Source organism: Ictalurus furcatus, chromosome 18 (genome assembly GCF_023375685.1).
Source record: "Ictalurus furcatus strain D&B chromosome 18, Billie_1.0, whole genome shotgun sequence".
Classification (NCBI taxonomy): Eukaryota; Metazoa; Chordata; class Actinopteri; order Siluriformes; family Ictaluridae; genus Ictalurus; species Ictalurus furcatus.
Window position 1 is genome coordinate 1,028,469 of NC_071272.1, and position 23,032 is coordinate 1,051,500.

General features: G+C 41.4%; 1 protein-coding gene across 2 annotated transcripts in view; it reads right to left on the reverse strand.

The window, feature by feature from the left end:
• The window catches only part of shroom3 (shroom family member 3), a 57,439-nt gene extending 41,519 nt beyond the window's left edge, over nt 1–15,920 (reverse strand). For both annotated transcript variants that reach the window (XM_053648306.1, XM_053648305.1), the window contains exons 1-2: nt 15,138–15,920; nt 1,576–1,730 (exon numbers count right to left, since the gene is read on the reverse strand). In XM_053648306.1, the coding sequence (XP_053504281.1) occupies nt 1,576–1,730; nt 15,138–15,245 (263 nt within the window). In that variant the 5' untranslated portion in view covers nt 15,246–15,920. The remainder of the gene's footprint in view (nt 1–1,575; nt 1,731–15,137) is intronic.
• Between the last annotated feature and the right edge of the window lie 7,112 nt (nt 15,921–23,032).

A 23,032-nucleotide genomic window follows, 5' to 3' on the forward strand; every position in this document is an offset into this window, starting at 1 on the left:
TAAATACATACATACATAGATAAAAAGCCTGATCAGTTCTGGTGCATGATTAAGTTGTAGCAGAATGATGGGAAGAGAAGGGTATGGAGAAGGAAAGGACGGGTCAAACCTGGTGGAGGAAGTGTTATGGCATGGGCGTGTACGGCTGCCAGTGGAACTGTGTCACTGGTGTTTATAGATGATGTGACTGCCGAGAGAAGGAGCAGGATGAATTCTGAAGCGTACAGAGCTATACGTTCTGCTCAGATTCAGTCCAATGCTGCAAAACTGACAGAATGGCGCTTCACAGTACAGATGGATAATGACCCAAAACATACTCCAAAAGCAACCCAAGAGCTTCTCAAGGCAAAGAAATTAAATATTCATAAATGTCTGATGACCTCAACCCAATTGAGCAAGCTTTTCACTTACAGAAGACAAAACTGACGGCAGAAAGACCCACAAACCAGCAGCGACCTCAACCCAGGACCATCATTCCGCTCCCACACGTCCACCCCCTCACGAAGCCACGCAGGTGTCACACAATGCCTGCCTTTATAACCATGTTACTAAGCCTGAGAAAGGCCATGTCTCGGAGTGTGTGTATGTAAGAGAGACAGGCAGAGAAGGGGTGTGTGTAAAAAGCCCTGTGTGTGAAGATTTTGTGTCAGTATGTGAATTATGCGACCATGATCTCCGATCTCAAATGTCTGCTGGGACAAGTCACTTAAATCACTGAACCAATCACAAACAGTTCCACCAATCAGAACGTCCTAAAGACACTAGGACACCTAAAGAAATGTCACGGCTCGTTCCACCAATCAGAACCATTTAAAAAACCTCATACCGCATCCGACTTACCTAACCTAATGAGGTTTACTCTCATTGGCTAGTGAGATATGGATTGACGGATCCAAAGACGCCTCCAGGTTTGTCTTTTTCGACCAATCAAAACGGCTTAAAAAGTCACAGCTCCTTCGACCAATCAGAACATCAGAAACATCACAACCCTTTCTAACATTCAAAATACCTTAAAGAGCCGCTTACACCAATCAGAAAGTACTAGAGGACCATTACTTCTACTCTTTCTAATCTGAGTGCATACACTGTAACTGTGTGTGTGTGTGTGTGTGTGTGCGCTCGCTCTCTCTCTCTCACTCTCTCTCGCTCACACACACACACACACACACACACACACACACACTATCCATCCTGCTCTCAGAGGATTAATGCTTCGCAGAGTTCCCCCTACAGGCCAAGCTGTGCTACTGCCAGCCACCATATATGGTACATGTTAAATTTCCAGACTTGATCCACTGATGAAATCACGGCAGATCACATCGTGTTAAAGAGATCGTGTTAAATCTCCCAGGTTTCATTAAAAATCTCTTCGTTTGTGTTCCGAAGATGAACGAAATTCTTACAGGTTCGGAACGACACGAGGCGGAGTAACTGATGACAGAATTTTTATTTTTGGGTGAAGGACCCCTTTAAAGAAAGCATGGACAGCATTTTAAGCAAATATTTAGTGGCTGGAAGTTTGAGGCTTGAAGTGTGTGTGTGTGTGTGTGTGTCTCAGGAAGTGTGTTTTCTGACCTGCGCACTGTGAGTTGGAGAGTTTTGTAGGATCCTTTGACCAGAGAGATGGCCTCCTGTCTGAACCCGCTCAGCTCCACACCGTTGATGATGACCACTTCATCCCCGACCAGCAGGGGGCACTGTAGAGACCTGGCTTTACCACCCTCCTCTACCTACACACACACACACACACACACACACACACACACACACACAATGTAAATGATTTAAATACAGAAACTAAAGGTGGCCTTATAACCCACCAAGAAAGAATAAAGTACAAAAACCTCTAAGGAATGTTTTCTCTGGAGCTGCGAACACACACACACACACACACACACACACACACACACACACACACACAAATAACCTTTTAAGAGTCTGAGATTTTAGGGATCTGTTTCTGGAACACACTGTGTACTTTGTAGTCAAAGCCTGGCAAGCTGAATGATATTACACCACAGTGCTGTTGAATCATGGAGTCTGTTCCGGTCAGAAGGTGTGCATTAATTTTGGAAAACATCACAGCTCGAACAATAGCTCCACCTGCAACATGAACCATAGATTTATATTAATGCGCTCGTTCCAATGCCTCATTGTTTGTATAATAACAGCTCATTCACAGGATCTTGTATAGCGGATGCTTCTTCAGACTTAGCTGATCTTGTATCCATGGGCACGTCCGTCCAACACCCACACTGCCCGTCTTATCTAAAGAGTCTAATGACAGGAAGCACCGATGCGGCGTAACGGTTCAAACAGTCCCAGCGGGAAACAAAGTATGCGACATTTACACTGACCTTAATGGAGTTGAATTCGGTAAAAGCTTTTGGGACCTGCGTTAAGACTCGCTGAGACTAAAGCAGCAGTCGAGCAGTGATAAACACACAGATAAGTAGCTAGCTTTATCTGCAGTGTAGGAACAGTCTCGAAAAGTGCTGCTACACAGACAAGGGCATTCAGTGTATCATATGAGGAAGAGGCACGGAAAGTTAAAAAAATTCTGTTTCGGTACTTTGAGATACAGTTCCTGAAATCCTTGATTTGCTATGGTCCAAAGTTCCAGTGTCCTCAGAGATCACAGTGTCCTTCCAGAGTGTGTTCCAGTACAAGGATTCCTGGGAAGTTTGTCGAGGTACTCTTCTTAGCGCCTTAACGTTCCAATCTCGAAATATTTTCTGTGTCATAGTTTCCCCCTTCGTATCGAGGTTCCCATGGTGACCAAGCTCCACGTGCTCACATTTCTGTCGCGTTTTATTATTTTCATAATCGGTTAGTTGGGCGATTATTTTTTCCGATTCGTCGATTAATCTGATGGGGGCGGGGCAAACTTTCAGTACCATTTTTTCCGTTTATTTAAAATAAAAATTCACAAACTGAGTGTTACAAATATAAACTTCACACTAAAACTTGACACAACTGTTTGTCCAATCATATAAAGACTGGAAAGTTTATATTATATAATAGTATTTATGTGCTCTGATAACAATTCACGAATTGCCCAAAATAAACAACATGGTAGAGATTCTGTTAGTTACCTGTATTTAATGTGAGTCAGGGACCAGCTCTACGTCTAACTTCACCATTTATCTACCAGCGTCTATCCTCAAGGAACCCCCTTTTAGTGTATAGTGTAAGAATACTGTATACTCTATCCATCCACCCATCCATTTTCTGTACTGCTTATCCTATACAGTGTCACAGGGAGCCAGGAGCCTTTCCCAGGGGACTTTGGGGGACATTCTGGGGGACATTCTGAACCGGGTACTGTATACGCCGTAGTACATCACATGATACTCTCAAAGAAAATGTAAAAATAAAAATGCAGTTTGGAGTACAGTGTTTGGACAGAGAAAAAGCTGGGAGTTCAACACTGCCCTCTAGCCTTAACAGTTAAAGACGTTCAGGCTGCATTTCCAGTGGAAAAGAAAAATGCCTACAGGATGTGGTTCTCAACTCTCCTGAAAGGCTCTGTGTCCAAGTGTCCAACGTGCCAAAGTGTGCGGAGAACATTCAGACCTGACCAGCGACCTGCTGTTTCTCAACGCACACATTATTAAATAAATCAATCAATAAATGCCGCCTGTTGTGTTTCACTTCCTGTGACATTCTTCCTTCCTTTTCTTTTCCTCTTTCCTCTCTTTAGGCTTTGCTGCATCTGTGCACGGTCATTCATATGAACATGCTCATGAGAAAAATGAGCCTCAGAGTGTTGTCAGAAGAGAATATCAGCAATAATTACAAGAGTGAGCATAGTCGCTAAGACTGGAGCTATAAATCATTTCGTTTTTAGAATATTCTGGAAAGATAAGAAAAGTTCAAGAATTCCTTTTCTGGTATGCAGGATACAATGGGGAACGGAAAAAAAAAGAACATGAGGATGAATAATAAACAAGGCTCCTACGTACACCAGAGCACAGAGCACAAACTCAAGCGGTCTCAGTAACCTGTGCCATGTTTTCTCCTGCTAATGCATTTACTTGCATTTACGTAACGGAAGCGTGGGAAAATTTTGCAGATTGCACCTGCTGTTAAAGTGTCATTCAACACTAAACGACATTTTCTGAGATTTTAACAGAGATGTTCGTGTCGCGCATCATAAAAGACAATCTTAGCATCCGCTAATTTTAATCGTAGGAGAAAACTGGTTCATTTTGAGCTTTTTTTCCCGCTCTTTTCGTCTTCCTGGTTTAAAATCTCGGTCACAGGCGGTGACGTGGCAGTGTGCTATAGTATTTCGACGACGCGTCTGTGTCTCATGATTATTCATGAGCCTGCGTGTTCTTATCCTATGAGAAGATGCGGTCTCTTAATTATTCGTGACAGCACGTGGTGCTTTCCTACAGATGTAGTAGATGAGAGGTTCAAATGGGGCGCAGGTGTTCGTTTCAGTGGTGTAAGAGTTCCGGTGTGTTTATTCGGGAGAGCTATGAGAACTGGATGACGGTGGGCTTCGGACTTGCTCGTGAACGCAGTTTGCGCCTACACGATTATGCGGTACTCGGTCCCGAGGACTTTTCCATCCCTCCGAATGAGGTGTGTCTCATTTTTAACATGACAGTTTTACTTGCCTTGTGAGCGAATTAAACCGCTTAAAGCTCCGCGGGCCGTCGCGTGCAAAAACTATACAACGAGAGTCCGTGTAGAAGGGAAGAGCCGTCACCTTTTATTCGTGAAAAGCTCGAGCCTCTGAGCTAGCCTATATACTATCCATAAGTGTAGACATAGGGCTATCCATATACTATCTATAAGTGTAGACACTATGCACGAAAGGGTTCATTACTGAAAGTTAAGCTCAGTGCTTTGACCCTACAGAGCTACAAATGCCTAGAGACATCTCAAAATCCAGGCTGTTAACTACAGAATGCAGCACAAATTGAGCATTTAAAAGCAAGCTAAACAATGTATCTGATTCTCTTTAACTTTCCCTCACCCTCAGCTCTGAAGTCGGGGGTAAGAGTCTGTCTGTCAGGGCAGGGACTGTATTTGGAGACAGGGCTCGGAAAAGCAGCACCTCAAGAGACGAGCCTGTTCTCTGTTATCCAAGATAGATGAAGTGCATGTTTGGATTGTCAGGGTGTCTTTGTGCTATTGAGGTGTGTGTGCGTGTGTGTGTGTGTGTGTGTGTGTGTGTATCTCTCTTTATTCTCCCCATCACGTCTTTTATTTTCGAGCAACAGCTCTTGGAAATTCCTCTGCTGACATTCCTCTCTCCTCTCGACTCTTTTGCCCTCCTCCTCTCCCGCTCTCTTGACTCAGTGTCTTATACAATCTCTCTCTCTCTCTCTCTCTCTCTCTCTCTCCCTTGCTTTCTCTCTGTCTATGTTGGATCCTTGCCTGCATTCCATTCTTCCCTTCCCAGTTTGTGATGGGGACTGTGTATGAGAGGACAAAATATTATATTATGGTTATACTGTTCCATATCATAGTGGTTATATGCCTTTAGACCGAATAAAACTCCGTTGGTAAAGCTGCGCTGTTCATAGTAAAAGATTGTAAAAATCACACAAATCAGCCTGGACTTGTACGTCTTGGATTTTGTGTGTTTTTGCGGTGATTCATCCAAACACAGACCCTTATCTGCAGCATCTAAAGCAGGTCACACAACACCACATTTAACAGTCGGTTAGAGGGTTTATTCAGCTTTCTCCAATACAAGGCCAATACAAGGCCAATAATATTATGGGATAGATACGGATATTGTAAAACCTACGATGCGCCATGGAGAGAGAGAAAGCAGCAGAAAGAATGTGATGGCAGCGTACCCGCTGTTATAGCACTTTTTTTTGCGTATAATTAAATCATAGTACTTTTACTCGAGTCAAAAAAAACAAAACGTTCACATTTGTTACATTTATTTTTTGATTACCGTTACAGATTAAAATAAACAATACGTCAACCCGTTCATTCTATTGAAATGTGCACATTTTAAATAATTCAATTTCCAGACCCAAACAGAGAGTTTCCTGACAGTTTCAGGCAGGAAATGCTTAAAGCGCCCCGATCACGCACTTGATCAGTTACCATGAGAACAGAACGGAAGGTAAAACACTTTCTGATTGGTTGCGTCAATTGTGCAGAACGTGTTATAATTTGTTAAGTAGTTTTTCACCGGATGCCTTATTTACTCTTACTTCAGTCGTTTTCTTGAGCACTACTTTTGCTCGTGTGAATGATCACTACATTAGCCGTACTTTTACTCCTGGCAGTGCGTCGTGTACTCTATCCACCACTCCTGAAATGTCAAAAATATAGTGTATCACAGGTTTAAAGAGTTTTGCAAAAACCTACAAATTACAGCAATAGAATACACTATATATAGAAGAACAAAACCTGATTATGGCCAGATTAAATGGCACGATAACACTAAACGGACTTGTGGGTTTTTTATGTGTTTTTTTTTTTTTTTTTCTTCATGTTCCCACCCCAACACTCCCATCTGCATGCCAACTCGGTTCTACAACTTCAAGCGACTGGCGTATCCTTCTACAAGATCTAAGCAAGCTCGTAACCTAAGATCTGTAGTGTTCTGGCTCTTCAGTCGTGGAATGAGTTTCCCTTCCATTTCAAACATCTCCATGTCTCCATTCTTTCCACAAAGGGATTAAAGACCTACTTCTTCAGACAGTATCTAAGAAAATCATTCATTTTATTAATCAAACCTTTGTTTTGAAAGCAAGAGGGAGTATATGTCCAGCTGGGTAGGTAAAAAAAAATTCTGTCCAGGACAGAATTAAAACCGCTGATTAGCTCTTACAGCCCCCTGCGAAAGTATTGGAACGCCAAGGCCAACTCTTATATTTGCTATACACTGAAGACATTTGTGTTCGTGATCGAGAGAGGAGTGTGAAACAGTAGATCCGAACGTTCCGCTTTTATTTCCTGATATTTACATCTTAAAATAAATGTTATACAGCTTTAAAAAATGGCACTTTTGATGGCAGACCATCCGATTTGTCGGTGAGAAAAAGTATTGGAACAGATATTCTTAAAAGTAAATTAAACTCAATAACACTTAATATTTGCGATAACTGCTGCAAGGTGGTGACCCACCGACGTGACACTGAGCAAACTGTCGCATTCTTTTTTTGTGATGCTTTTCCAGGGTTGTACCGCAGCTCCTTTCTGTTGTTGTGCGTTTTGGACGGCTTCTCCTTTCAGTCTCCTCTTCAGGAGGTGAAATGCACGTTCAACTGGATTAAGGTCTGCTGACTGACTTGGCCAGTCTAAAACCTTCCACTTTTCCCCCCGATGAAGTCCTTTGTTGTGTTGGCAATGTGTTTTTAGTCATCGTCATGTTGCATGATGACGTTCCTTCCAATTAGATTGGATACAGGATGTTTCTGTAGACTTCTGAATCCAACCTGCTGCTACCGTCATGAGTTACACCATCAATAAAGACTGGTGAGCCCGTGCTATGACACTAACATGCAAGCCCAAGCTATGACACTGCCTACACCGTGCTTGATGTTTTGGATCATGAGCAGGTCCTTTCTTTCTCCACATTTTGGCCTTTCCATCATTTTGGTAGAGGATAATCCTGGTTCCAGAACTTTTGTGGCTCATCTCTGTATTTCTTTGCAAAATTCCAATCGTGCCTTCTGATTCTTACCGCTGATGAGTTGTTTGCATCTCGTGGTATGGCCTCTACATTTCTGCTCTCAAAGTCTTCTTCTAACGGTAGATTGTGATACCATCACCCCTGCCATGTGAAGGTTTTTGGTGGTCACTTACTGTTGTTTTGGGGTTTTTCTTTACAGCTTTCACAATGCTTCTGCTGTTATTTTACTTGGCTGACCCGTTCTATGTCTGACTGTCATCACACCAGTGGTTTCTTTCTTTTTCAAGACATTCTAAATTATTATATTGGCTATGCCCAATGCTTGTGCATTGGCTCTGATCGATTTTCCCTCTCTTCTCAGCTTCAAAACGGCTTGCTTTTCTCCCGTAGACAGCTCGCTGATCTTCATGTTGGCTTATATTTTTAATAACAGATGCAGTCTTCAGTGGCAAAACCCAGGGCGCAAACCAAGAGTAGACATTCTGCGCTATTAATTGTTTAAACAGTCAAACAGGGCACACCTGGGCAACATGAAAACACCTGTCAGTCACATGTTCTAATATTTTTGCTCACTTGAAAAATGGGTGGGTTCAAACAAAAGGTACCATTTTCTAGGTTGTTTAATTCATCGAGATATGGATATCAGGAAATGAACGCTGAAATACTGATCCATCGTCTCATGTTCATCTTTTGATCAGGTTTTTAGTGTACGGCAAAAACAAAACAATTGGCTTTGCTGCCATTCCAATTCTTCAAGAGGGAACAATATAAAAGACAGCGTTACCACAGCCGATCATGTAACTAATCCCGTGCAAATAAGGCTTTTGTCCTCTGGACATTTGACACCAAATTCATATTTTTCCTCCTTTCTGATAGCCACTAACCATTTTCCAAAGCTCTCTGAGAAATCCTACGTCCTGTGATACAACTGGCTGTTGCTTCTTACTCATGAGCACTATGGCATAACGATTAGTTGAGTTTGATAAGGACTGCCAATAACCGTACTGTTTCGGACATATCATAGTGACCAAATGCTGATGGATGTAAACGCGGCGATCGCGAATTCTGCCAAAAGCGCACTGGCTAGAAATTTTAAACCAGAATTTCTCTTCAAACGTCATTTTCATTTAGCAAAAATGAAAGTGACCGATCAAGAAGCTTCACACTTCTCAGGTGTACAGAAGAGTCTAGTGTTTACAGGAATAGAACTCTGTTATTTGCCTCAGCCTTTGAATACCGTCAATGAATGGCAAGGACTGCGAAGGTGTAGAGTAACAGGATGAACGTTCAGTCCTAGACTTCCGTAAGCACCACTTCAGGGCATTACGTTTACACTACATGTATGTGGCAGGGTCGTAAACCCTCTCTTGTTAGTGACATTCTCAGAGATATAGTTACAAAATTTTCTGTCTCTGAAAATTATGACCTACTAGTATACTGTGACTCTCTAGCCACCACATCAGAAAAGTCCAACAAAGACTAATGTTAAAGCCAAGAAAAGCAGACTTCCATGTACCCTGAGTAATATTTCTGAGATACGTTACATAGCCAAAAGTATGTGGGCTCCTGGCCAAGACACTCAATTGTGATTGTTGAACATCCTATGTTCATTCCAAAGGCATGGTATTAATTTGCAGTTGCTCGCACCCAAAGTTTTGTTGGTCAGTGAGCTTATAATCTGGATTTCAACCTCAGGTTAATGGTCAAATTGAGTGAGAAAACCTAGAAATTGGAAGATTCCAGAGGAGTGGTAACGTTTTCTCCTGGGGACAGAGTATGCCCACAATTTCCTTTGTTACTCTGGCACACAGCTCACACCCTTCCAGTGCGTACTCATTTACCAACCTCCTCAGTGCCTCCTAGAAGAATGGTTCCAAAAATGCGAGGGGGTCATGGGTGGTTGCCTAAAGACATCTGGACCAAGCCTTTTTGGTTTATAAGGAATTTGCACACAAACACCGTTTGGAAACACCCACTTATGGTGAATAGAGCTGGCTCAGGAACAGTGAGGAGGCCACTTTAAAGTCATTCATCGTATCAATGAAGTCACATATAAACTTTATTTTTAGTATCACCTCTCATCTAGTTTCCATGTCTCCTCAAACCCAGATTACTGGGTCCATCACCCACTGAAACACTTCTGGACATTGAAGGGTTTCCTGCACACAGTGACAAAATAAAATTTTGGGTGCACTAGGCCTCCAGGAGGAAACGTGACCACTCTTCTGTCCAGTAAGCACAGAAGGTTCGAAGGAATCGTCCAATTTCTCGACTCAACACAGAGGATGCCTCCAATCTCTAACTACTGGAAAGACTCTGCTCAGGATGTTGTAGACCCAGCACTCATCAGGGACTTTCACACACACCATCCTGACCACCCAGCGCTGTGACCCGGGGGGTCTCCCATGCAAAGCCCAGGCAGCTCACGGATTGAGCCGAGCATTCTGTGGAGTACAGCATTTATTAAAGTCTATGACTGAACTTGATACTGTAGGCGACGATACATTCCAGTATGTGAAGCATGCTGTTATTGATTAATTACCATGTCTGCACCTGACCCTATCTTCCAAGATCCCCGGCCAGTTTCCACTTCACGTATGAAGGGAAAGATACAAAGGGAAACATATCCATGATCCAGACTTCTAAAGAGACGTCTCACGTCTTCAATAATCCAGCCATTCCTTGCCCTCCAGCATTTTCCTGTCTAATGGAGGTGGTCCGTCCTATGTTTTGTTTACAGATCGATCGCCTGAACTTTTGCATGTCTATCATTTTGAGAATTTCCTAGCTCCTTTGGATTGTTTACTTTGGTTGTTTTTAATAAACGCGACATCTGTAACTGTATCCATCTGTCGGGCACTCATGACATTATACACTGTGTTATTCTCAATCACAGGTTGTGTTTGTCTTTTGTGCCTTTCACAAGCAGAGGATGGTGCTGACACATCTAAAAACACACACCCAGCACTGATTAGAGCGTGAAGCAGTCAAGGAATCCACGTGCTGACATTTCCATCAGCACACCTCTCACCTCCTTAACTCCTCTCTCACTTTCTCTCATGATGTCAGTCTTTTCCAACACTTATCCTCCCACCTCTTACGTTTTCTTTTGACGCTTTCCCTGTCTCGCCATTGTTCGGTTCAAAGAAACTTGATTTGTGTGTCTATATTCACTTACAGTTTTTCCAAAAGATATCTCATTTCGCTTTTCCTCTCTCACTTCGCTCTTCTCAGATAAATCTATGCCTTTTTAAGCTCAGCCACTCCACCCTGCTGCTGCTGCTTATCTCCTCTGTCGCTCATACCCTTAAGGGTCACAGTGAGTGTGTGTGTGTGTGTGTGTGCGCGTTTATGGTACTGGGGGGTTGCTCTGCTATTGTTTCAGTTCTGTTCACCCATTCAGCCCTACAAACAGCACAAAAGCCCAGCCACCCAGCGGGACATCAAAGCCACAAACACCACAGTGAATTCAGACTTGTTCTAATGCTGTGCCAGTGTTAAAGCTACACGAAGTAAAGGAAGTAAATGTTATTTATAAAGCACATTTAACACAGCAAGGCTGACCAAAGTGCTGAACAGAGTAAAGAAAAGTCCAATAGAAAATCATAACAAAAAGTAAATCCAAATAAAGACGAAAAATAAGACTGAAAAATTAGATTAAAGTGCCTGGGCTAAACACTAAACACTGGGCCCGACAAAACACACAGCAAAAGACACGCAATCTACAATCGATTTAAGTTTCCGGAAGTTTCAGAGAGGAAAACTGTGTTACACCATCAGAAGGTGTATTTCCATCAAAATGTATTGCAGCGAATGCTTCCATCATGTACTGTTCCAATTTAGAGACGCATCAACGAGATGTCATCAACTGAACCCACACAGTCACCGAGAGACTGGACGACGTATTCTCTCGCTCCCTTTCACCAACCTGTTTATCCTGATCAGGGTCGCGGTGGATCAGGAGCCTATCCCGTGAACACTGGGTGTGAGGCAGGAGTACACCCGGGATGGGACACCAGTCCATCAAAGGACGTGAAAGACACTAACGATGCCATTGTTGGTTCCAGAAACTCCCATATTTTATTGAAGCAAAAAAAGTTATCCAACACCCAACACCAATTTGAAAATTAATTGCCCCATTAAACTTAAAATCTGGTTGTGCCAGCTTTAGTAGCAATAACTGCAGTCAAACACTTCCGATAACTTGGAGTTTCAACTTACAGACTGAAGACCGGACATTCTCCTTTAGGATTTTCTGGTAGAGAGCAGAATTCATGTTTCCCTCAATTACTGCAAGTTGTCCAGGCCCTGAAGCAGCAACGCATCCCCACACCATCAAACTTCCTCCACCATGCTTGACCATAGGTATGATGATCTTTTTGTGGAATTCTGTGTTTGGTTTACTCCAGATGTAACGGGACTCCTGTCTTCCAAACAGTTCCACTTTCCACTCATCAGTCCACAGAACATTCTCCCAAAAGGTTTGAGGAACATCAAGGTGTGTTTTGGCAAAATTCAGACGAGTCTTAATGTTCTTCTGGGTCAGCAGTGGGTTTCGCCTCACCACTCTTCCATGGATTCCATTTTCGCCCCGTGTCTTTCTGATAGTGGAGTCATGAACAGTGACCTTTACTGATGTAAAACAGGCCTGTAGGTCCTTTGATGTTGTCCTTGGCTCTTTTGTGACTTCCTGGATGAGTCGTCGCTGTGCTCTTGGAGGAATTTTGGAAGGTCGTCACTTCTGGGAAGGGTCACTACTGTGCCGGGTTTTTCCATTTGGAGATAATGGCTCTCGCTGTGGTTCTTTGGAGTCCCAGAGCCTCTGAAATAGCTTTGTAACCCTTCCCAGACTGATGTATTTCAACCACAACCTGGTTGTGTCTCGTCCAGCTGAACCCCATCATCAATGCAGTTTCACAGATTTGTGGAATTAGTAACTACGGGCGCAAATACATTTTCACACAGGCCCAGTTTGTATTGGATAACGTTTTTGCTTATCATTCAAAAATGCATCGTGTGTTTATTCAGGTTGCCTTTGCTTTACCTTAGATTTTAATTTCTGAAACACTTTAGTAGGAGATTTACACAAAAACAGAAGAAATAAAAATACTTTTTCACAGCACTGTACATGCCTTTACAGACACAAAGTCCAGCATGACAATGCGCCACGGTACAAACCACACGCCATCTCAAACTGGTTCCATGAACATGACAATGAGTTCAGTGTACTTTAATGGCCTTCCCAGTCGAAAGATCTGAATTGAGAAGAGCACCTTTGGGATGGAGTTGAACAGGAGAGTCGCAGCAAGGATGAGGTGATGCGATCATGTCATCATGAACCAAAATGTCAAATGGATATTTCCAACAGCATGTGAGATCTGTGCCATGAAGAACTGGGGCTGTTGTGAGAGCAAAACCATATTAATGTGGGTTCTTCCTAGTGTTCCTAATAAAGTGTCCAGTTAGTGCATACTGTACAAACTTATTTCTGTTTTTGGTCATATCAATGTCTAATACTGGCTGTTGTTTTTTCTGGAGAAAAAAAAAAAAAAAACAAGCAAAATGGATCCAATTTGGCATTATAACTCTTCCATCCAATCACACTGTATCAGATGTCTGAGTCATCACTGCACAAATATATCATTCAGTTCAGGTTCACGTGCTTTTGTTGGTGCATCCATCACAAAGCGATGCAATATGAAAGGGCAAGATCAGAGATGAATAAAAACAAAGGACAGGTACAGAGAAAGAAAGAGTTGAGGATCAATGCTGCTTTCCTATCTTTCCTCTTCCTTCCTGTTTTCATTCCTGTGAGTCTCTCCATTTCTGTAGTGTACAGATCAAAACCACAATCTGCAATGAACGGGTATATATGTATAGGTATACATACACTGATCACTGCACAAGTTTCTCTCTCACACACACACACACACACACACACACACACAGATGTCATAAGTCTTAGCAGGGCTTTCCTCTTATCTTTCTAATCATTAAATCCAACTCTATACATTGTACCCTGAAATCAGATGTATTCTGGAGTGAAAACAAAACTACACTTTTTTTTTTAAATCATATGCCGCTGTAATATTAAGTGAGTTTCATGAATGTTAGCATTCAGGCTTTGTTACACAAGTCTAGAGGCCACACCAAGAATCTGACCTTGTACTCCTCAATTAGCATCTAGTGATTCTGAGCTTTTACCACAGTAAAGGAAAATTCCAGTGTTTTCCAACCTGTCGTGTTTTACAATTATTCTGTTTTGGGGTTTGTTTTGTTTTTTTGTAATGCATGTCTGGAAATTAAGAATGAAGTAGGCAGAAAAGGTCGTATATCAACATGTCTTGCTTAACAGCAACTCCCAGTGATATTTCAGCCGTCCAACTTCAACAACACGACACTAATCATCAGAGACGCACCGATGTATCGGTCAATCATCCGTTTCAACCGATTAAGGCAATTTTGCACGCTGTCGGCCGATAGTCTAAAAACATCCGATGATCAGGGCCGTTTATATCCCGTCAATCAAAAGAGGGCGGGAAAACATGGATTTTGTGCTGTGTGTAAAGATGATGTCTCTCGTGTGGAACGACGACAAAACTGCAGTTTGTAATGTCTGTAATCTCTGCACTGATAACATTTTACACCGGACGCCGCAGCAGTGAAGCGGGAGTTTCAGCGTCGAGTCTAATTAATGTTTTGCCGCACCGCTCGCGCTGAATTAAAGCGCCAGTACACTGTTGAAACGTTTAAATGAAGACGAGTTGACAAAAAAGTATATATTGTACAGAAACATATATTTGTAGTGTATTTCATATCCAGTTAATGTTACTATATAACAAGTTCATATCATATATCACCAGTTTGATGTTGAGTGATGAAGTAGAAATGCTTGTGTTAGTGGAGAGTGAACGTGAGACTAACAGGAGGATTTTTAAAATTCAGTCGATGTTAATATGAATGAATAACATCCAATAAGTTAATAATCTTACTTTAATCTTCAGAACGTAGATCATGTGTTCATGTTAATGCGAGTAATGTGTTTAATGTTGATGAGGCCAGTTACTGTGAAACAACTTGCTGAAATAGAGAGAATAAAGTTTTTTATTTGCATTTCTTTCAGAATTGTGGAATTAATTGTTATTCATTTAAAAGAAGGTATAAAAGGCAGAACTATCGGTATCGGCCGATATCACTCTGAATAATCGGTTATCGGCGGAGAAATTTAGTATCGGTGCATCTCTACTAATAATCATTATAGACAAAACCCGGCTTCTTTTCAGGCGCGCTGACGTCACTGAGCGCGCGCGCGCGCGCACACACACACACACACACACACACACACACGCGCGCGCGCGCGCGCGACCGCGTTCGGGTCACCATAGCGACGAGTGAGTAGACAGAGGGGGGTGGAGGGAAGAAAAAAAAAACCCGAAAAGAATCGTTTTGAAAGAGCGATACCGGAAGAAAGGAGTATCGTTTAGCAAAAACCGATAACCGAGTAGCCACCTCTACGTACCTTCGAGATGATTAACGGTTCTCCGTGCTCAAGGCCGCCTTTGAGTGTGAAGCCCCACGGTGCTCCGCCGTGCAAGAATGCCTCAACAAACAGCGAGTTTCCGGCCATAGTCACCCTCTGAAAGTCAGCTAATCCTGGGCTAACCTGGTCCAGAGAAACCCGCTCGCAGGGTTAGGGTTAGGGACTAGCAGTGTTCACTTCCGTCGCCTCAGTCATTTCTCTGCGTTCTCCGAGTCATGATAAGAGACCAAACTCACCAGCATTTCTACATTCTACCTCAGAGATAAATAAGACCGAAAAACAAACAATATAGACGTATATGTATATATACATACATATATATATATTCCCCACAAGCCGCGAGGCTTAAAGAAAAAGCGCTAAAAAAATTTTTAAAAAATAAGTAAAACAGTCTCGTGTGTAATGGTTTGTCAGCCCTTTTCCCAGCTCGGACATTTTGATTTGAACATTACAATAGAATTTGCCACGATCCAGCGCGCGCGCAGAAAAGGCGAGCGCACTCCGCACGGTCGCCTCAGTGAAAGAAAAGTCCTGTCAGAAAGTTCCAGCCGAGTTTCCCCCAATCATCCAAATCCACAGACACGAGACGACGCGCGGCTTTTAATCCCACACATAACCTGCAGTTGGTCAGAATCCAGATATTCCCCGGCGGGTTCTCCTCCAGCTTGTCCGTCGCTGTGACGAGGAGAGTTTGTGTTTCTCCGGACGGACGGACGGATGGATGAGAGAGAGAACCCGCGGCTCGCGCGCCCCTCACCGCCCTGCTACAGACACTCATCAGGAAGGTGGCACCGAGTGCGCATGCGCACACGACACGAGCTGATCTGTTCGCCTGGAGAGCGCTGAAGTGATTCCCTGGTAGGCTATACCTAAACATAAGCACTATAATAGTAGAAGACTACATCAGGTTCCACTGTTCTCAGTAAAGAACAGGAACCTGAGGCTAGAGTGGACATCAAAACTGGGGATTGGGAAAAAAGACCAGGTGAAGCGCCCCCCCATATCATATTCAACTGTCCTGCCTTTACCTGCTGTGGCCCATCCACCTCACGCTTCAACATATTGTCCATTCTGAGATGTTTGTCACCTCACTACAGTTGTAAGAAGCGGTTCTTTGAGTAACTGTATCCAGCTCGAACCAGTCTAGCCATTCTCTAACCTCTCTCAACAAGCTGTTTCCACCCACATAACTGATGCTCATTAGCTTTTTATTTATTTATTTTTCTTTATTCTGTGTAAACTCTAGAGACTGTCGTGTGTGTGAAAATCCCATGAGATCAGCAGTTTCTGAAATAGTCAAACCAGCCCATCTGGCACCAACAAACATGCCACGGTCAAAGTCACAGAGATCACATTTTTCCCCCCAGAGATAATCATATTTTTCCCCCCGTAATGGAAGCTCTTTACCTGTATCTGCGTAATTTTATGCACTGCACTTGGACCACATCGTTGGCTGATTATATAACTGCATGAATGATCAGGTGTACAGGTGTTCCTAATAAAGTGGCTACTGAAAGCCCAAAGAATCCTGCATAAAATGAACAGAACAATAACAAACTGTTTTATTAGCATGATGAGATATGTAAGGAATAAAACATAAAACAGACCCGGCAATTGTTATAGAAAAATGATCATCGATGTGGTGGTGTTAAGCTGCCCAATGTGACCCCAAAGTTGTTTATTTTCGTACAAGTGTTTTATTCCAATTATACCACAACAATTTGCAAATTATGACATTTTTCAAATTGTTATTATTAATGAACGACACAACAGACGTACAGTTTAATTGTTTATAATTACATTTAATGTTGTGGGACATCTTTGAGGTAAATGAATTCCTGTTATCACTTACATTAGAGCCACTATAAAGAGTAGCTCCCTCATCAGCCTTTCCCTTTCTCTCCCATTAAGTTATTAAAACATAAATGCAGCTTGTCATGTTACAAGAAAATGGAAAGAGTAGTCTTCTGTCCTGAAACTTAAACTTACAGCTTGCTGACACTGGAGACTCCTTCCAAAAAATGTTCAGTTAATGTCTCTTTATAGAAATCTTCATCATATCACAACTTTATAGCCGCTTATACAAGGAACGAGTATGACAAAAGCACAACACTGCCAAATGTAAAGAATGTGGAGGGCATTTATCAAGAGAATATTACAAAGAATTATTGTTTTAATTTTTTATTTTTTAAATTGGTTAATTTAGCTATTGAAAAAAACAGTATTAATGCATTCATGCAATTTGTATGTGCACATGTGCCTAAAGTATGCTTTGTGCATTTATAATGGCATAAAAAATTCACAACATGAAGCATTATATTCAGTATCTGCACACATGTAGCAGACAGACACGAACTAATGCTGAAAATCATCACAAACAATTTTCCAGAATAGTCCAGTGGGTCAAAATGTACAGTACGATCCACACTATGGTCCACATCAGTGTTGTTTGGAGGGAACAGGCTGATGGGTCTCCACATTGCCTAAGCACTGATTAAGCTGTGAGATATTAATACCTCTCACAGGCGACTGCAAATGAGTTCTTCTGTTCTGGGACATTCTACTTACTAGTGCTAACCTGCTTGTCTTTTCATTGTGTGTTATCAAGCAGACACACACAAACAGACTCATACACATCGTTGTTGTCCAATTAAAAATGTGTATAATGGGTTGCTGTGGATCCAGGATCTATCCTGAGAACACTGGGCATGAAGGCAAGAATTGGTAACACCCTGGATGGGTGTTTTAATATTTGATGTGTGTGTTGACTCTTCTTCTGTAAGTTTTGGTTTAAAAATAAACCTGTTATACCTGTAAATAAAATTATTTTAAAAACTATGTAACCCCATATTAGGCATTTGAGAGTCGACAACATACAGTCATTTAGTATACAGTCTAGCAGCGCATTTTGAGTCATTTTAAACATACATTTGTTCAACTTGAAGCCTGGAGCCTATCCCAGGGAACACCGTGGGAGCTTCCCAGAATTTGAAGATTCTGAGACGTAGGCATTGTTAGATGTGCTTTCGGTTAGGACTGGTTTTTGACATCGGCACATAGTCAATAACTTGGAAAGGCCAACTAAAACAAAGTGAGAGCACGGGATCTTTTGCCAGTAGACCACCAGGGAAGTACAGGCTATAGATAGTGCTCAGGATAATGTGTAAGGGGGCGTCATTGCTAGGTAGCTAATTATGTAGCAAGAAACATGTATAAATTAACATGAGCTAGCTAGCCAATGAACCTAGCAAGTTACTGAAACCCCAACAAAATTTGGCTAAATTAGCTAGCCAGCTAACGTTACCTTTCTTTATACACGGTTGATAATCTAGGTGGTGTTCATTTCAGCAGAGCTCTTTCGGTTAGCATTCCTCGGATATGGTAGGTCTATTTTAGCACTTCCTGGGGGATATGGTTTGGAACTAATGAAGTCTTTAACGACTTAAGAACCTGTGTAGTACGGTCTAGATTTGAAGACGTAGACGTAAAATAAATTTGGTTCATGAAATTTGTCATGGTTATTGTATATTTCATTATAAATATTATATATCTGCAGATTAGTTGCGTCAATTGTAGACATATGAAAATACATTTTTTAAAAGTAATCACTCAAGTAGTTTCTTTTTTCACAAGATGACATGTTTACTCTCTTTAATTTTCTTGATGACTTCTTTTACTTTTACCCAACAGAATTATTACCGTTGCAGTAAAATTTACTCACTCGGTATACGTTTTCCACCACTGGGAATATATTGCAGCCCTATTCACATCCCTCATCTATATTATAAACTTCCCTAACTAGCTGATGCTAATACTAATACAATGCCTCCAAGTTAAATTATATTAACTGCCACTTTTTAGTTAATCAGCCGACTAGAACATTAAACTTTCACTTTGAAATGCAGAGATATGACTTTCTGTCTCTTTTGAGCAAACATCAGCATGAGACGCCGCGTCTGAGAAAATTTCTGAACCCGTGTCCTGACAACTGAAACCTGTATTTGTTGAGTGAAGAATAGTGCTAAAATTACCAAGAGTAACACTACCTTTCGTGTTAAACTATACCTGAGCACAGCCTTTAATGATACCTCTCAGGTAGCCTACAACTAAATGTAGCCTCCAATGATACCTCTGATACTAAAGCACACGTAGCCTCCACTGCTACCCTTCAGACAGGCTCGGCTGGTGTAAATGGGCTAGAGGGGATAAGCCGTCCCTCTCTTCCAAAAAACAAATTAAATTTCTAAATATAAAGTTCAGTTTTTGCCATGTACAGTACTTTTATATAATTTGCTGTTAACAAATGGCTTAAAAGGAATTTTAGATGAACTTTTGGTGGAACTAAAAACAGCAGCACCATCAGGCAGTCCAAGCAGGATTTTGCGATCGCAGAAATTAACGCACAAAAATCGAGGGAACTCGGAAGAGCTCGCAATTTTTCAGAATGATCGCAGATATTCCGCAGATTTGGGCCAAGACGTGACGTCATCACAACAGCCAGATTCACGTGCGGCGATCATGAGTACAGCTGAAAAGGTCTCATTTTAAGAACAAACATCACTGTGAGAGACCGTGCAGGACAACTTCATGTGATTGCGATTTCACCGATTCAAATAGTCTTCCACAAAAAAAGCATAAAAACGTCATCGCACGTTGCAGCGCAAATTTCGAAGAAAAAAAGCCGCAGGAAAAGCAAGCATTTTTGGCCGCAACAATCACGGAAAAACTCCGCGAAATGGAATATGGACTGACCGATGTCTCTCATGCGAAAGCATACTGAATATAGCCTGAACACACACTGCACTTCATGCCTGAGATAGTATACCTGAGCTAGATTACTGTGCGTCAGTTCCCCACTTGTCTGTGTGTGTGTGTGTGTGGTTCCTCAGGGTTCTCTTTTAAGGCCTATTCATTTTGCCAAGGAATTGTCTTAAGGACATTAAAATCTGGATTTTGTCCCCACATAATTAATTTTGCTTCCTCCACATAAGAAAACTCTTGTGCATTGTTGTATCTTAAATGTATCTTGTGCATTGTATCCAAAACCATGGGATGGCCTTTAACACAGAACTGACAAGTAAATAAAAGTTGTTGTTAAAGGTCGTTTTTTTTTCAAAATATTATTCATTACTTTCTTTTCATGACGTGGCAGGTCAGCACAATGTCTTTTAAAAGCTTTCAATAACACACCTGAGTCTGCCAAAAACACAAGTGAAGTATGATAGCAGGTGTGGCTGGAACACACTCGGCACATCAGAACATGTCTGCTGATGACCAAATCACACCCGTCAGTGAATGAGTTCATTTTTCTGGTATACTTTTCAATCAGATGAGTCATTTGGCACTGATTTATCACTGATTCTTACTGAAGTGAAAAAAATTAATAAATAAATACTTGGTTCAAATCCAGGAGAACAAACATTAAGAAGAAGGTCATCACAACCTTTTTAGGAATGCACATGATGCACACTTTTTGTACTTATTTGCTTGCTTTTGTATTGTAAAGATATTGTGGAAATAAAGATAGATTTGTGTAACTATGGTAACTGAGATGTCTATTATTAATTCATTATTATTACTGTGTGAATCCATGCTTGTATCATCCTTTTCCATATATATATATATATATATATATATATATATATATATATATATATATATATATATATATATAAAAATGTACATTTCAGTTGCGTTCCACAACATTCACTCAGCTCTTTCACTCAAACTGTTATTTGCAATATTCCGCAAGTCATATGTTCAACAGGAAGTTGTGTCATTTGAATTTCCCGAAGATCATGGGAAGAAGAAAATTAATCTCGCCCGCACTGTTTTCTTTAGTTTCAACGATACTTCGAGGTCACTTTGAAAGGACAACCTTGTCACATAGACTGAAAGTCAATTATTTTACATTTTAAGTCAAAATCACTAGAATGACTCCTCATGTCCTCATGCCATCAGCATGGATGCTATTTCAAGTCAAGTCAAGTCAAGCGGCTTTACAGAGTACAGCTAGTACGGTACACGGTGAAAAGAACCGATGTTCCTCCAGGACCATGGTGCAACAGAAAGCAACACAGGACTACAAAAGACGACAGAACTAAATAAGACCTACACATTTCTACATGAAGTGCACGAGGAAATGTGTGCAAACAGCACGAGACAGTACAGTAAGTATAAAACGGGACGATATGCACAGTGAGAGACCGTGTAGCTCCGACCGGTACTCAGTTCTAGTGTGGAAGTGTCAGATATAACAGGTAGTGCAAAAGAATAATAAGATAATAAAAATGCTGTGAATGTAAACGCAGCATACTATGAGATGGTATTCGGGTAAGCTTATACCATACATGGACATAGCACTTGTTGCGGTAGCAGCCAGGTAGAGCGTATGCTTTAAACTTTGTTACTCACATGTCAGCGATGAAAACCTGTGGGATTGATGGCTGAGATGGAGTAACACAATGGTTCGCAAACATTTCATATCAGTCAAGCTCCCGCTTTGCTAATCAAACTAATTGTCAGGCCCTCGTTGCTTTCCTTTCAAAAAGTAAAGTAGGACTATATATTTTTTTATATAGCCTGTCACACATGTAGCCATTGTTTTCCTCAGGTTGTCTAGCTAGCTGGCTAAAATAACAATTACACGGTTTATTAGAATGACAACAAGTCAACAGTCGCAATGTTTGTTGACAACGCTCAGGTGTAACCATTATTTCCACATTTTATTCCTTCTACATTTCATCCTATCCGTCTGTTAAAATGGCAGGTTTTTGTAATGTAAAATCATTATTATTTTTTTATTAATTTATTATTATTATTATTATTATTATTATTATTATTTTCGACCTTTATTGTGAAATTGTAACCTATTAATTAAAGTGAAAACCAATCAGAATTAATTTTTTGGGGGGGAGGGGGTTAAAGAAAAATGGGAAGTAACCTGGTTGCATAAGCGTGCCCATCTCTAAACTCATGCGTAGTTAAAGCACCTTTCGAATTTATCACAGCGTTCAATCTTTCGGGTCAGACCGAATCAGTTTGGAACGTCTGGACTTTGAGCGATGTTTTGTCATTCTTCCTCGCAAAAGCATTCGAACTCTATCGGCTGGGCATGTCCTGTGCACAGCGCTCTTCAGGTCACATCACAGATTTTTGATTGGATTTAGGTCTGGACTCTGGCTGGGCCGATTCCAAAACCTCGTTTTAGTGAAGCCATTCTTTTGTTGATCTGGAGATTTGCTCTGGGTCGTTGTCGTGCTGAAAGGTGAAATTCCTCTTCATCTTCAGTGTTTTAGCAGAAGCCTTAAGGTTTTGCACCAAAAATGACTGGTATTTGGAGCTCTTCATGATTCCCTCCACGCTGATTAAAGCCTCGGTTCCAGCTGAAGAAAAACAGCCCCAAAGTGTGATGCTGCCACCACCGTGCTTCACCATGGGGACGGTGGGGTTTTTTTGTGCCAAACATTTTTTGGTATTATAGCCAAAAAGTTCAACTTTGGTCTCATCGGACCATAACACATTATTCCACATGGTTTTGGGAGATAGGATGTGTTTATTTATTTATTTGGTTAAAAAAAAAGGCCCCCTACTACAGTGCACTTTATTCCTCACACCCTGTATGCTCTCGTTCCATCTCCCTGTGCCTCCCCTGCAGTGCTCTTACGCCTCCCGAGCAGGACCCGCCTCACACTTTGGGAACCCCTGGGTTAACTTTTTTTTTTTTTTTTTAATTCATATGTTCTTAGATTCAGTGTTGAGAAATGATTTAAAAATGGGAAAGGTTTAATTCGATTTATAAGGGCTAAACTGCACCCAGGTCATGGGATTACACAAGAGCTGGAAGAGTGAGTTGTACATGCTGGTTTCATTGT